The sequence below is a fragment of the Aythya marila genome (assembly GCF_965140915.1).
Source record: "Aythya marila genome assembly, chromosome: 4".
Taxonomy (NCBI): Eukaryota; Metazoa; Chordata; class Aves; order Anseriformes; family Anatidae; genus Aythya; species Aythya marila.
The window spans coordinates 17753566-17767864 of record NC_139045.1 but is presented as its reverse complement, the minus strand read 5'-3'; the positions used below and the strand labels follow the sequence as shown (position 1 = coordinate 17767864).

General features: G+C 36.7%; 1 protein-coding gene across 1 annotated transcript in view; it reads right to left on the bottom strand.

Annotated features, from left to right (window-relative positions):
* Positions 1–1008: 1008 nt before the first annotated feature.
* The window catches only part of ZDHHC2 (zDHHC palmitoyltransferase 2), a 31476-nt gene continuing 18185 nt past the window's right edge, over positions 1009–14299 (bottom strand). The window contains exons 6-13 of the mRNA XM_082759329.1: positions 13575–13607; positions 8728–8848; positions 7913–8045; positions 6660–6786; positions 6387–6479; positions 5111–5220; positions 4570–4647; positions 1009–1623 (exon numbers count right to left, since the gene is read on the bottom strand). Coding sequence (XP_082615455.1) covers positions 4607–4647; positions 5111–5220; positions 6387–6479; positions 6660–6786; positions 7913–8045; positions 8728–8848; positions 13575–13607 — 658 coding nt within the window. The 3' untranslated portion in view covers positions 1009–1623; positions 4570–4606. The remainder of the gene's footprint in view (positions 1624–4569; positions 4648–5110; positions 5221–6386; positions 6480–6659; positions 6787–7912; positions 8046–8727; positions 8849–13574; positions 13608–14299) is intronic.

Sequence of the window (14299 nt, the reverse complement as noted above, 5' to 3'; positions counted from 1 at the left end):
CACATTTGTGCTCCCATCGTTACCATTTACGTTGTAAATCCAGGAAACAAAACCTCAAAATTTTAAGTTACCTGCCTGTAGAAGAGTTTATGGTAAATTTTTTGCTTTCGGAAATCAGTCACTTAGTCCTGCTGCCAGCTTTCCAACTGGGGTTGTTATTCTTCAAAAACTGGAATCCTTCCACCATGAACACACCAGCTAAGTAGTTCAGTTTTGAGAACTTTTTTCAGGTTTTCAGGTTGTTGGGGTTTCTTTTGACTAGTTGTTTTTACCTGGCCACCTAGAAAGCATAACTAAGATCCTTCTTGTTATTTTCAGAAAAACAATTACATTGCATTTAAATGTAAACACTGATACCGTAAGTTTAGTGCATACAAAAGGCACAAGACAGATTTGTGTTGCTGAAACTTCCTTGACTTTGCAGTTTATAACACCTCTTTTATCATCAGGCTGGTAAACTTCAATCCTAAAAATCCTGCTGTCTCCTAACTTAACAGAAGGGAGCTTCCTATATGCAGCAGTTTGGCTTTTTGGTATTGCAATTGAATATCCTTTGTCCTTTAACTGCAAATATACTAAGTTATAACAATGTCTCCTTGTTTGGATGTGATATTCGTTAATTTATGCAGTGAGAAATTCAGTGTCTTAAAGAAGTGAAAAAAGTTGAGACAACTATTGATTAATAAAAAACTAGGATTTTGAAAGACAGTGACCATCAAGAACATAGGTTGATTAAAAAAAAAAAAAAAAGCACCTTTTTTCACTTCACCAAAGTGAAGTGCCAGCCTTCCTTTCCCTTAGGGGATTAAGGCTCCAAATGAGAGAATAAAACCCCCAATTTCATAGGATCGTCATGTGCAGCTTTAATCAAAATCCCCAGCTACGAGCTTTACTTACATATTATCCATCCGAATGTGGACTTTTTAATCACTCATTTACCAGGGACTCACTGTAGTATTTAATTAATAAAGGAGGTTTCCCCCCCACCCTCCACAACTATTGAAAAGGGAGCCTTCACAATAATGTTTTCTAAAAGTGATCCAAAAATAGTCTGACACTTCACTAGGGTTGCCTTATCTTAAAAAACAAAACAAAAAACTTGCTTATCAAGCACTCAAAAGAAAATACAGTCCACCGAGCCACTAAATTGTCCGTAACCAACACTGATTGTTTTCCCACTTCATATAGCCAGCAGTGCAAACATTTGATTTTTGAAGTAAGTCAAATACTTACAGCAATTTGAATTAACAGGTGAACTTTCAAAACCAAGGCGAGAACCTGGGCTGATACGTAAGGAGGTCACATTTTTCTTGTGCTGAATATCAAAGTAAAACCAGCCACAGAATTTTTACAATAGTAAACTCAAGACTTTTTTTTTTTTTTCCCATAATACTCAGAATCACCCTTCACCATTCAAAATCAGTAATCTTAAGTTGAAACATTCTTTATGTGGTTCAAAAGTTGTATGTTTTGTTTCATGTTTCAAGCAGTGACATGGAGACAGCTATCATCTGTCAGTTTGTTTTCTGAGCACATCCACACAGGAGCAGACGGGAGCAGCTGGCTGATAGGGCTGATATTTGGAAGAATCCATCTTCCTTCCACCAACAGCTTTTTCTTGAACTGGAACAGAACATAAATCACAAAACATGTTAGTATTAATGAACACTTAAATTATTGCATCAAGTCTCATCAACTCAAAGGGGAGCGGTGAGCAACAGCTGAATAAAAATCCCACAACAAAGAAGAGGAACCCAGTCAGACTGCTCGTAGATATGTTATCAATCCACTTCAGGATGGCAGTGAATAAAAACTGACTACATTGTAAGCAGGCCACCAGTTTATAAAATGAACTATATTTGCAGTACTTCCAGGTACCTACATCATTAAAAAACAATTTTGTATTACGTCAGTGTGAACCACATCCAGCACGCTCAGTAGTTAGTCCTCTGATTAACTATAAATACAGGATATTGAGCATATTGTTAGTTGGGACAGAAATTTAAATTACTAACACACCAGCAGCAGCTGTGGGCTGCATTTTTCACATCAAAGATGAAATTAGTTGGCTTGGTTATTGTGATTTCAGCATTTTTAAAAGTGTTTTAATCACTCCCTAGGAAAAAATATAACTCAAAATACTGACAATAAAGGAATGAAATTCCATGCAAGGTAGTGCCCTCAAAATACTGTAAAAAAACATTTTTAGATAAGGGTTCTTATTCCAGCAACTGTATGTCAGCTATATATACAAACAAGCAATAATCCAATAATCTGTCTTTCTTGTGACCTCTCCAGAAAGTCTTTCCAAGTGCCACATAGAAAAATCTCAGGCAGGATTAAGGATACCACCAAGCTGTAACTTACTTATGCTTGTGCAGGGAAATCATCAGTTCTCAGCTACTGTGCTTTTGCGATGTGCATGCTTTGCTCTAAGGAAAAACTGAAATCCAGGAACCCCTTCAGATTTTACACCTGCTCTTGGGAACACCACCTCCTCTGAAGACAAAGTTCTCTCTTTAAAAAGCTGCACTTCTAAATGGGTGCTCACACACTCAAAACCAAACCAAAACAGAAGAACACTAAACAAAAACAGACAAAAAAACAAGGGCTGGGGGCAATCGGACCACAAGCATGGATCTAGTTGTTACCTTCCCAGACTGGATTAAACAAATAATTAAATAGCTGGAGATGTTTACCAAGCAATACAGCTCGAATAACAATTTTCATACACACTGTGAGTATCTTGGGAACAACCCACAGAATGTTTGACAGTCACAATGACCTAAATCACAAATTTCCAAGTAGAACTCTGATCTAAGGCAACTAGTTATAATATAGTATAATACACGTATATTATATACTATACATATATAGTATATACATTATATGCTATATTATAATACTATAATATAATAATTATATATAATTATAATCATGTTATATATTATATATATGATACAATATACATATATACTATAATATAATGTTAGTGCTATAATCCAAAAATCTGTTCGTTTGCCTTTTTAAAGCCTGTCTCCAGTGCTTTATTCTTGAGGGGTGATGGCCCATAAAAGACATGAAACTAACTGAAGTTGAGTAATTGCTCATTTTTTTTCACAAAAGCTGCTCTTTTGTTGGAGCAACTGATGGATTAAAGAGGGCACAGGCATGTCATTTTAGGTTTTGAATGAAGGGTTAGAAATAGGAGCTTAGATCCCATAAAAGACATACACAGAGCAAGCAAAATTGCTGACACTGGCTGAGTTTCATTTCTCTTATCTCTAACTGAGCTCATTTGACACCCACATTTTTCAACACTTCAGCATTTCACAGCATCATCGCGTTGGTAGATGCTCCAGGAGCACCTATATCTGGAACCATCTGTGCCTTCATTCATCACTTAAAACAAAAAAGGCACATGAGGGTCAACAATTTTCTAGTTTCTCTGATGAATCCAACTTGATACACTGAACTTTTGGGAACTTTTTGCTACAAGCTACAGGCCATCTGTTGGTATATGCACAACTACAGCTTTTATCATCTGCCTTGAGTGTAAAACTGGTCATTCTGGTCATTCTACTAATGATCACTGTGGTCCCCTGACTACTTTCTGTGCCCCCCACTTCCAGGAGTGCCTCAGTGTAGCCTGACAGCATGTGCATGAGTCGTGCCACACACAAGTGGAGGGCATCCTTTTGAGACACTTCTTGAAGATGACTGAAAGAAGGCTTCCAAGAGCAGAGATGGAAATGACCTTGCCTGAACGACTCCTCCGATGTTGTTGCAAAAATGTACATTACTCAGTATGATGAAATTTTTAGGGTTGGAGTCTTAAATAGGAATCTTTTATCAAGCTTTAGAACTTAGGACTTAGGAGTTTTCTAATACTAAAGGGAATGTGATGATCAACTGTGTCCATTCCCCTAACCCTCAAGGTGTCCTCCTCTTGTGTACAGGACAGGCTTTCCTAGCTGCTTCTCAAACCTGCCTTTTATGTTGCAAGATATCAAAAAAATAAATAAATCTCAGTAAATGCACATGAAGTTATATGGATACCTTTTATCTTCAGTTGGCAGCACTTTTTAAATGATTAGGATGCAGCTTAGTAGCTGGCATAGAAAAAGCTGCTAATAGTTTTACATATTAGAATAAATCTATGTTTCCCTTCATCATCTGATAGACCTTTGACCGCTTTAGTAGACCAAACTATGATCTGTTGTAGAATTGAACTAACTTCAATTGTAAACCTAGCTTTACAAAGATTTTCTGTACAGCTTGAATAGTCAAAATTTCATTATCTTTCTAGAGAAAGGGAATAATAATATTTTGGGAATATTACCTAAAAGCAACGAGTATAAAGGTTAAACAATATTTTGCAAGCATGAGCCATCAAGAAATCAGAGGCTTAGTTTAAAACTGAATTCACAGGCTACTACCTCATGGTAAAACAAATTAATAGTAGAAGAAAACAGACAACTTATTTAAAAAAAAAACTTGCTTTTGTGCATTTTTGAAGTGGCAAGGAATCATGGAATAGCAAATTGAATACACAGAACAGTAACATACCTTTCCTAAAGTATTCAGAAGATTCTTTTAAGGGAAGTTAGGTTTCATTTTCCATGGTTAATGCAGGATTGCTCATACCTGTAATATTAAAAAAAAAAAAAGATATTTCAACAGGAAAGCTCTCGTTTGTTTTTCAGCAAATAATACAGCCTGTAATTATCAATCATCACCTTAATTTTGCTCCACTACTAACCAAGTCTATGTTATATCCTGTGTCCATTACATGGCTTTTGTAACAAGGTGTCATCATATGCTGGTATAAGCAATTTGTCCCCAAAAGAATTACCAGCCTAAGCCTAAAAGTTAACTGGTACCCACTAGTGCTGGTGCTCTCAGTACCTCTTCGTTGGGTTTAATGTGGAATGCGACAACAGCTTGAAATATCCATCTTTCTACAAAGATGCATTTTAAATAAGCTTAGTAGCACAGCTCTAAGAAATACTAACCAAGTAAGCGTGGTCATTTTTAGACTGCATCCTCCAAAACTAGTTTACCAGGCAAGTTACAGAACAAATCGTTGCAGCATAAATCAGTTCCTTACCAATTTTGCCCTTTTCAGCCTTTGCACTGATGTCTGACCAAGACTGTGTGTCGGTGAGGAGGTGGCTCTGGGAATCGCGCAGCGGCTTGGCAGGGAACAGGAGACTCTCGCTGTAATGCCAACAAGTGAACATTATAGTAAACCTCAGTAATTTTTCCATTACCTTACCACACACTTCAAACAGTTCTGTCATCTGCACTATCTTCTCTACCTTAGCCTGCGTATTTTCTGATGAGTCACTACACTTCTGTCATTACACACAGGGTAGTTGCCACAAATGCAAGTGTAATCTAAAAGGCAACTCTAGCACAGAACAGAGAAACTTCCTTATTTTTTCTTTGACAGATATTCTATCTTTACACATGTGTTCATTGCAAAGGCTCTCTAGCTATACGCTCTCCCATGGAAAAACAGTGGAGAGAACATCTCACTCCTAATACAGCTTATGGTTCCTTTCTCCCTGCTCAGATCACTGGGGCAAGATGTAAGACATTCTCCAGCTTGGTGATGTTTTTTGTCTGTCAATGAACACCTTGCTAACATGCAACATATTTGTTTATGAATAAAAGATTGTCAGTATGAATCCATTATCATTTCTTTATCACATATCTATGTCTATTATCTGTATCGTGCTTCATCACTTAAATGTTGCTATAAAGTTACAATATAATTTACTAAGCTATTGTGATATTTTCATTTAGTTTAAAGAATACCTGCATGCTTTTTGTACTCTAGAGATGTCATGACTGCAAAGGATAAGGATTAAGAAAATGTCTCTGATTATCAGCGGAAACAAAATATTTGAATTTAATATACACTTTCCTTCCCACCCTCTACTTTAGCTCTCCCTGCCATACCGTGAGGCCTGAGATTTGCTTATACAAAGCATTTTTTACCAGACAGGAAGCAGCAGGCCTCCCCAGAAAGCCTTCCAAGGCAATGCACCTGTATCACAGGCAGACCAACTAAGCATCTTGCATGCAGAACGGAATTTTACTCGCACTAACTAGGCAGGCACAGAAAATTCAGGTCCAGGGATGCTACTGAATTGAGAAGGAAGATGGGGAGATGGGGTGTTATTTCCATAAATTTAAATACAAGTCAGAGGCTTAGCTGAACTACAACTTGGCTGTTTAAAATTTGACTTGGACTTCTTAACAGGAGGCTCTGCATTTGCTTACCACTTTTAAATATGTAAAACATTGTTCCATTTCTATGTGCACTGGTACAGAACAGAATATCAGCTACCTAAAATAAGTAACAAAAAGCAGATTACTTTTTTGAGGTTGAATTAAGACCACCAGGTGTGGAGGCTTGCTCAGGATCCTGATTAACAAGGCAAGTTGGGAAGGAGCAACCATCCCCTAGGCTGAAAAAAATCAGAATTAGTGCCACACTTACAAAAATGCTTCGAAGAACTGTTTTTTTTTTCTCTGAAATGAGTATTACCATATCTAATTTCAGAAAACAAACAAAAAACACCCCCATGCCCTGTGTGTCTTGACAATTGAACAATTTCAGCAAATAAGGTATTAAAAGCTGAGCATACCTTGAAAACACAGGCAGCAGCCAGTATTTCTTCTCATCCCCAAACACCTGCCTTAGGTTCTTGCTGAAGCCCAAGCTAAAACCATTCTTGTCCGTTCTGTGACGAAATATGGGCGCTCTAAATACCTCTTAAAAATGAAATAAAAAATCATTAGATTTTTTCACAATATAGCACATTTAAGTTCCACACCAGTATTCAGGCGATTGCACTGGTGACATCTCCAGCCAAGAGGAAAGGCTGTATTGCTCCAATGACCTGGTTCACTCAGGAAAGCTGAAGTCACTGTTAGGCACCATCGTACGTGCAGGGGACAGGGGGAAGTGTCCTGCCACCCTCCTCCCTGATCAAGGAGAAGGTAGGTTCTTAAGATATATGTTATATGAAGGTTTTGTCACATGACTATACAACAGACGGTATTTGAGAAACAAAAGGACAACAAACAAAGGGTATACTACACTAAGAGCAATGGAAAAGAAATACAGCTTAACCTACATTAGTAGGGAGCTTTAGTAGCTTTTTACACCCTGGAGTATGAAAATATCTTATGTTTCTACAGCTGCATAAAGAAAGTATTTTACCTGTGGACCCAGACCATTCTCCACAGATACCCAATCTGAATTTCAGGGGAAGAGAGCTAAATATAGCCTGAAGTGTCACAAAGCGCCCAAGGCAGAGAACTCCTCCTCTTTCCAGCCAGTGACTGATAACCGTTTAATTCCCCTAATGGGCTCTACACCTGTAGACAAACCATGTCCTGATGTGCTGACAGCACAGCTCACAGAAACCACTCTGGATCCATGTGGGGACCACGCTTCTGCAGCAGGCCAGGGAGCACTGGCAGCAACCTCCCGCGTGTAGGTATGCATGAGTTATCAGGGTCTTTACATTCACAGTACAGAGGAAACCCTACAGAAATCTTGAAGTAAACAAGCTTTCCTCCAAATGAAATGTATTCAAAGATTTCCCATTAATCATTTGCATATTAGTAAATCCCAAGAAAACCGTGGAAAAAAAAAATCAAATAATTTGCTTGTTCTAATTCAACTTGTATCAACAAGAAAACATAGATCTAGAAACTTTCACAAACATTGGTATTATTACAGTTCATGCTACAGTAAAGGACAGGCTCTCAAAGATCTGCACTTTTTTTAATCTTTTAAATTGTAACCTGACAAACATGCATCAGAGTGGTGGGAAATCATGGACACCTAATATTTATTGTTTCCTGACAAATGCAGAAGCATTAAACTTACCTAATGTTGACTTGTTCTTACTGACGAGCCAACAGTGGTACCCAAAGAGAGAAGACAGACTGACAGAAAACATAGCGGCAGCAAAAAATAAAAACATGATGTGGAACTTGGCTTGAGTATCAGGAAGGCCATTCTAAAAATAAAAGAAACAGGCTGTTAGAACTGCGGAAATAGCTGTTTAACTTGATTATTAATAATCCTTTATTCAGCCAAATCAAATTCAATGCAGACAGAAACGTATCACGCAACAAGAGCCTGAATAACTGAATCACGCACCTTTTATGCACAGATGGCCATGCAATTAGGTTGCTGACAGCATGGAAAGTAACTGGCCCTTTCTTGAGAAAGTATAAATACTGACCACAAGAACCTGACTGACATTTGGATTTGAACTTTCAAGTGTATTTTAGAGGAGAATAATTCATCTTCTAAAAAATACCTCATTTACTTAGCCTTTTAGAATACTGTAGCATAAATACTGCAAACCTAAGAAGGTTAACATCCTAAGTTGTGAACCAGACAGTCATAACAGATACATTAGAAAATTTCCCTGAAGCTTTTTCATAGCATATCATTAGAACATAATAACAAGACCATCTATGATATAAATTCTCTTATAAAATATTTTCCTAAATGATTGTTAGCTTACGCAGCTTCAAAATAACGTAGGACAAACAGAAAAAAAAATATGTGTTACAACTATTATCTAAATTTCGTCTTAGGAGATACTAGGTTACAACATAAAACCTCAAATCTTGTAGTTCTTGCAGAGTAGTAGCTACATGTACTGACTGTACATAAATTGGAGTACTTACTGTCCAAAACTTGATAAAATACTGTAAATCTGTTGCAGCAATGAAAAGGCAATACAGTAGAGAGTAAGCCAAGAAGAGAAGAAAAAATTTGTAGTTGGAGAATCCTACACAGTTGTTCACCCTGATAACAAAAAAATGTAAAGATGAAAATGGAATGTAAAGAAAGTTATTTAATATTAAACTCATTTATTCCATAGAAGTTAATATCAGTATGAAAACCCAGTTTTGCCCCATCTGTGATGCTTCAAGCTACTGAAATCCATTTTGGCTTCACGTTCCAAATTAGTATAGTAATGCTAACCAAATCAGCCAACGAAACAAATAAAAAGAACTTCACAAGGCAATGCCACTTTCAACAGTTTACAGAAATTTGAATTTGTATTACTGTATGAAACCTGTTAATCTTTTGTTAACCATACAAATAAAGTTTACATTAGTATGTGGTAAGATTCTGAAGCTTATGAGTAGTCACAGTAGGGAAATACTACTGTTAAATAAAGAGAAATCGTTCCATACCAGTGACAACATGATAGCAAACCAAAGCGATTAAGAACATTTAAATACACATACAAAAGTTAAAATAAATCTCATTTATCCTTCTCCAGGCTTCGTGTTCACCTGCTTCCTATTTTTAAAGGATTTATACACTATAATGAGCTACTAGTATATACTACCACTCAACAAACATGTTGAGGGTTCATTTAGTACCACGGCAGCTTCTCATTAAAGGCAATGAATTTTGCAATTCTATTAAGGATGTAATGATGCTACATCCACCAGATGAAAAATATTGGAGGAGTGCCCATGGAGAATTTATTAGTAAAAAACTTCTATTTTTTGTTATATGTTAGTTTTTTAACGTATTCAAAAACTAACCAAAGCTTATCATTGAACTGTGAACTTCGACAGAATTCTCCAGAGAGTTCAAATGAATGAATAAATAATTAAAAAAATCCACATTCCTTCTTTAACTAATTGATTCCTATCAGAAAGGTTAGATAATTAAGAGAAAGCTACAGCCATGAAAGCAGCTATGTTGAAAAATAATTCTGAAAAAATAAAAATAAAAAAGAAGGCTTGGAGAATACCAACTTCATCTGCCTCTAGAAGTACAGGACAAGTTATTAAAACTGTTCTCATATATAAGGTGAGAGTAATGCTAATAGCACGATACACAGTAATCAGAATAGGGTAAAATCTTAAAACAGCTCTCCCTGTACACCATTATCTATCCACAAGGTAGAGGGAGGGTTTTTTTTTTTTTTGTTTGTCTGTCTTTTAATTGGTTTTTCGTGTTACAAAACATGCCATCTTGGATAAATATTAAATTTGGCATCACCATTTAAATAGAAAGCAATAGGTAAGCATCTGTATCAACTACAATTAAGTAGGATTCACGTGGGATTGTTCTAATTAGAAAAACCAGAAGACCCTTCTAAGCTCATCATGATTCTTATTTAAAAGTAAATTTACAGTTCTCCCCAGTGAAGTGTTTTTTCATTACAGATGTCAAAATTAGCAATTCCATGATAAACTGCAAGCAATTCAGATCCGTGGTTTCCATGATAACCCTGTTTACTCTCACGGCATTTGCTTTATGACAGTCTTTATGACATAGTTTACTGTGAGAAAAAAAAACTATCACATGAAACGTTCTTCAGCAAAGATGAAATTTCTGGAATCAAAGATTTCATTCTCATCGTTCTTTTGCACTACTACATATGGCACACAAGTTAAAATAATTTTTCACAAACCACCCTGCTCCTCTCAGTTTTGAGGAAGCCCCAGACTGAGGAGTTCACACTGGAAAAAGAATATTTCATTAGAAGACTAACAAGAAAGTAAGCACCAAGGGTTTGTAATTGTGCTATTAACTGCTCTCAAGGAGAGTAGTTAAATATGAAGCATAACATCTTGAGAAAGAGTAAAACTGATAAAATACAGCTTGCTAAATAACCATCCTATTGCAGTGAAACATTTGTTCAAAAGACCATTCTAGGTTCCACTTGGATTCTTGGATTATAGGTAACATTTTGAATGCTTACTTTTAAAGTACAAAAAGAAGAGAGAGCATTCTCTCAGAAATTAGTTTACTAAAATCACCAAAAAAAAAAAAAAAAAAAAAGCTAAAAATATAAGCTACAAGGCAACTCTGGTAAGAAAAAGAATCACAAAATGAAGGAGATGCTAAACCTTTCTTGGATGACTCGAAAGACAGAGGAGGAGGTACATTTCAAATGATTGCTAAGGTTTTCATAACACACCTTGTTAGCACTAGAGTTGTTACATCATCAATTGTTATAGATCATATTTTTGGCGATGCCTCAAGCCATTCCATTCCTGCCTGAAGCTCCATCTATAGTATGAGTAGTAGGAACACTTACAGAAATCACTAATGCTTTTATTTCCACTTCACTTAAACCTTTTAGAGTAGCTAGAGGGCAATTAGCATTACATATATCCACTTATCACGGCATTTCCATTACCATGGAAGTGCAGGCCAAAATACAGCCTCCCCAAAAGCAGGGAACAGCTGACCTGGGGCAAGAACTTGACTTCCATCTTACCACCCCTCCTTCCAAATGCTTCACCCTACTTTCCCTAGGTTATTTTTACCCATTCCCTCTCCAGAAATCCTCCTCCAAAAAGGCTATTCTTGCTGCTCTCCCTAAGCGTCACGGGTTCTTTCCCCCTTCTGCTCACCAAACCTGCTCCCACCAGAAAATCTCAACAGAAAAAAACAAAGCAGGATTTATGTTTTGAGGAAGGCCACAACCCACTCATTACAATGATTTGCACTCTTTTGATGAAACAAACAAACACCATTAAAAAAGTAGAGTTCTTGAAAGATCTCCCAAAGAACCCTTAAAGACAGGTCTTTAAAGGAAACTGTGTTTGCTCAGAATCAAACCCACAGCAGCAGGAGAGAAGTTGGAAGTCTGCTCTGTGACTCTCTCAGAGACGCGAGAAAGCCACAGAATCAGCAAAGAAGAAATAACAATTGTTTACATGCATCTAACTGCATGTCTGGACATACATGAACTTTTTTCTTCTTCTCCTTAAGAGTTTACAGTCTAAGTGTGTTGTTATCCTCAATTTGCAATTTCATCTATGCAGCATGCCAAACATCTCCTGTCATTTCCACAAAGTTAATGTTTTCAGAATGAGTAAGGAACAGTGCATATACCTGATCAACTTAGGAAAAGTAAAACAAGGCAATACCTCTTCTCCTAGTATGTTTCTGTTACTTGGAATATAAAGGAACAATCCTCCATCAAAAAGTATTACAACATTTCTCCAATTCTACTTTTTCTTTCTGTACCCATTGCTTATTAGGTTAAAACTAATGAGCAGTGTAAATTCTCCCTCAGACTGGGTATGTCTACTGTGTTTGGATACAAATACTCTGCCAGCAGGTAAAGTAAGCCAATACTGTGGAAAGGAAAATGGAGTTTGTTTTTCTGAAAGCCTGTGCTCTAGGGAAATACCACATCACTGCCCCTTTACACAATTATGATTTGCTCAGCTTATGATTTGTTATTTGCTGCAATGGATTTTTATTCTGAAATAGAAATTTATCTGAAGTACATATTCTGCCTTAGGATAATACATGAAAACCTCAAAAAATGCCAAACAGGCCATAAGGCTTATGAGAAGCATATATAATACCTAATAACAAAACCGAAACTTTTCACTGATTTTTGTCAGGGTCCAGAAAACAGCCTTTTTCTTACAGTTAAAAAATAATTAAAAAAAAAATGTTCACCATTCAAGGATTTTATCTGTTTGTTTTGCATTTTTAGAAATACTAACACCAAGCATCACCAAGTGTCCCTGCAGAAAAAAAAAACAAAAACAAAAAACAAAAAACCATGTAGGAAGTAACTGAATATTACATTGGTAAATATTTTTCTGTTTTATCTAACATGCATCTGCAAAATAAAAAGTGATTATTAAATCATTCTGAATTATGCCAGAGTGTTTACTCAAGTTTAAGACAGACAGAAGGAAGCATCCATCCCTTCTTCCCCCAGGACAGGGGGAAGTCCCTTTTGCCCAGGAATTAGATTTAAGGTGGTCAGAACAGCTTAGAATTATCCTCCATTCAATTTATCCAACACAGGAGATGTTTCTTTTCTGTCTGCTTTCACATGGTGAAGAGCCATCTACTATCCAATCTTCTTAACTTGTACCTTACTAAACATTTGTCTTTAATGATTCCTGTGAGACACCTGCCAAACCAAAATAAAATCAATTCCATATCCTGCCTGCATGCTGCTTCCAAGGGCTGCTGAGACAGGCAGGAAGACAAAAACACTGCACAGGCCAATACGCAGCGAAAGGAGGAAGGGTGGAAGGGAAAGAGGAGAAAAAGAAGGAAAACAACCTGTGAAACTGAAGAGCTAACAAGATGTTCCCAGCAAATCCATGCAAGCTGTCCTAGGAGCTCTACCTCCCAGGGCAGTGAGGGGAACAAGGCACAGCCCTTCCCCTTGGTTTTCAACCTAGGGTAATACTTCATCATTCACTCCAGAGAAGCTAAAATATTCAAGGACCATCAAGAAAAAATGCAATTCTTAAAGGAATTGTTCTTACTGATCAGAAATCTACCTCACCCCAATTCTAGAAACAGCTAAATCGCAGTTCTATGAAAAACAGCATCAAAACTTCCTCTCACATCTCACACCTAAGGAAAGAGGATATAAAGTAAGCAACTCCAGTTGTTCTGCGAGACCAGTAACTTCATGTAAGCATCTAACTTCAGGAACAGTGAAACATCACCTATGATCCCTCAAGAGTTTGTTTTACCAAATCAAAGCAATACAAGAAAAAAATAGTTCACTCACCAAGGGCAATGATGATCCATTTTCAGAATACATCTTTTAAAAAACCCAACAGATTTCCAAGCATCACAAAAGACAAAAGGAAAAAAAAAAGTCAGAAACAAAGTTGTGTCAGATTTAATCTACTCAAGTAGAGATTAAGAATTACCCATACATACTATTGGTTACCTGGTCTATTAAGCAAAGACTATAAAAATTAACATAATAGAGTTTACCTATAGGTGCCCAAGGGCTTAGTGATGTCAGAAAATACTATCTACAATGTCAGCTTTAAGCATAAACATTTTAAGAACTTACCAGGTATGAAAAATCCAAAATATTGCAATTAATCACTCTCCATTAATAAAACTTGCAAGAAAATAGATGTAATTGAAGGAACTGAATTTTGAAAACAAAGTTATATATTCTGAAAAACATTAATGTCATTCTGCAAATTTCACTTATATTTCATAGGATAACACAGGGTACCCTTTTTCTCTGCTATGCTTAAACATAAGACTGTTCCTATGTTACATTGCAACCACCATCTACTCTTCCAGTGCCTCTCCTGTTTTGCTGCACAAAATGCTGTGTCTGCTCTGCCTCACAGTAGCGTAGCAAATTCTGATATATAAGCAGCTGAAGAGTATTGGGAACAAGCTAAGGATAAGTCAGTCTGAGGAAGCCCCTTCTCTTCAATTTAAATATCTAAATCAAGAGCAGAGAAGCACACAGACATTTGGGGGAAT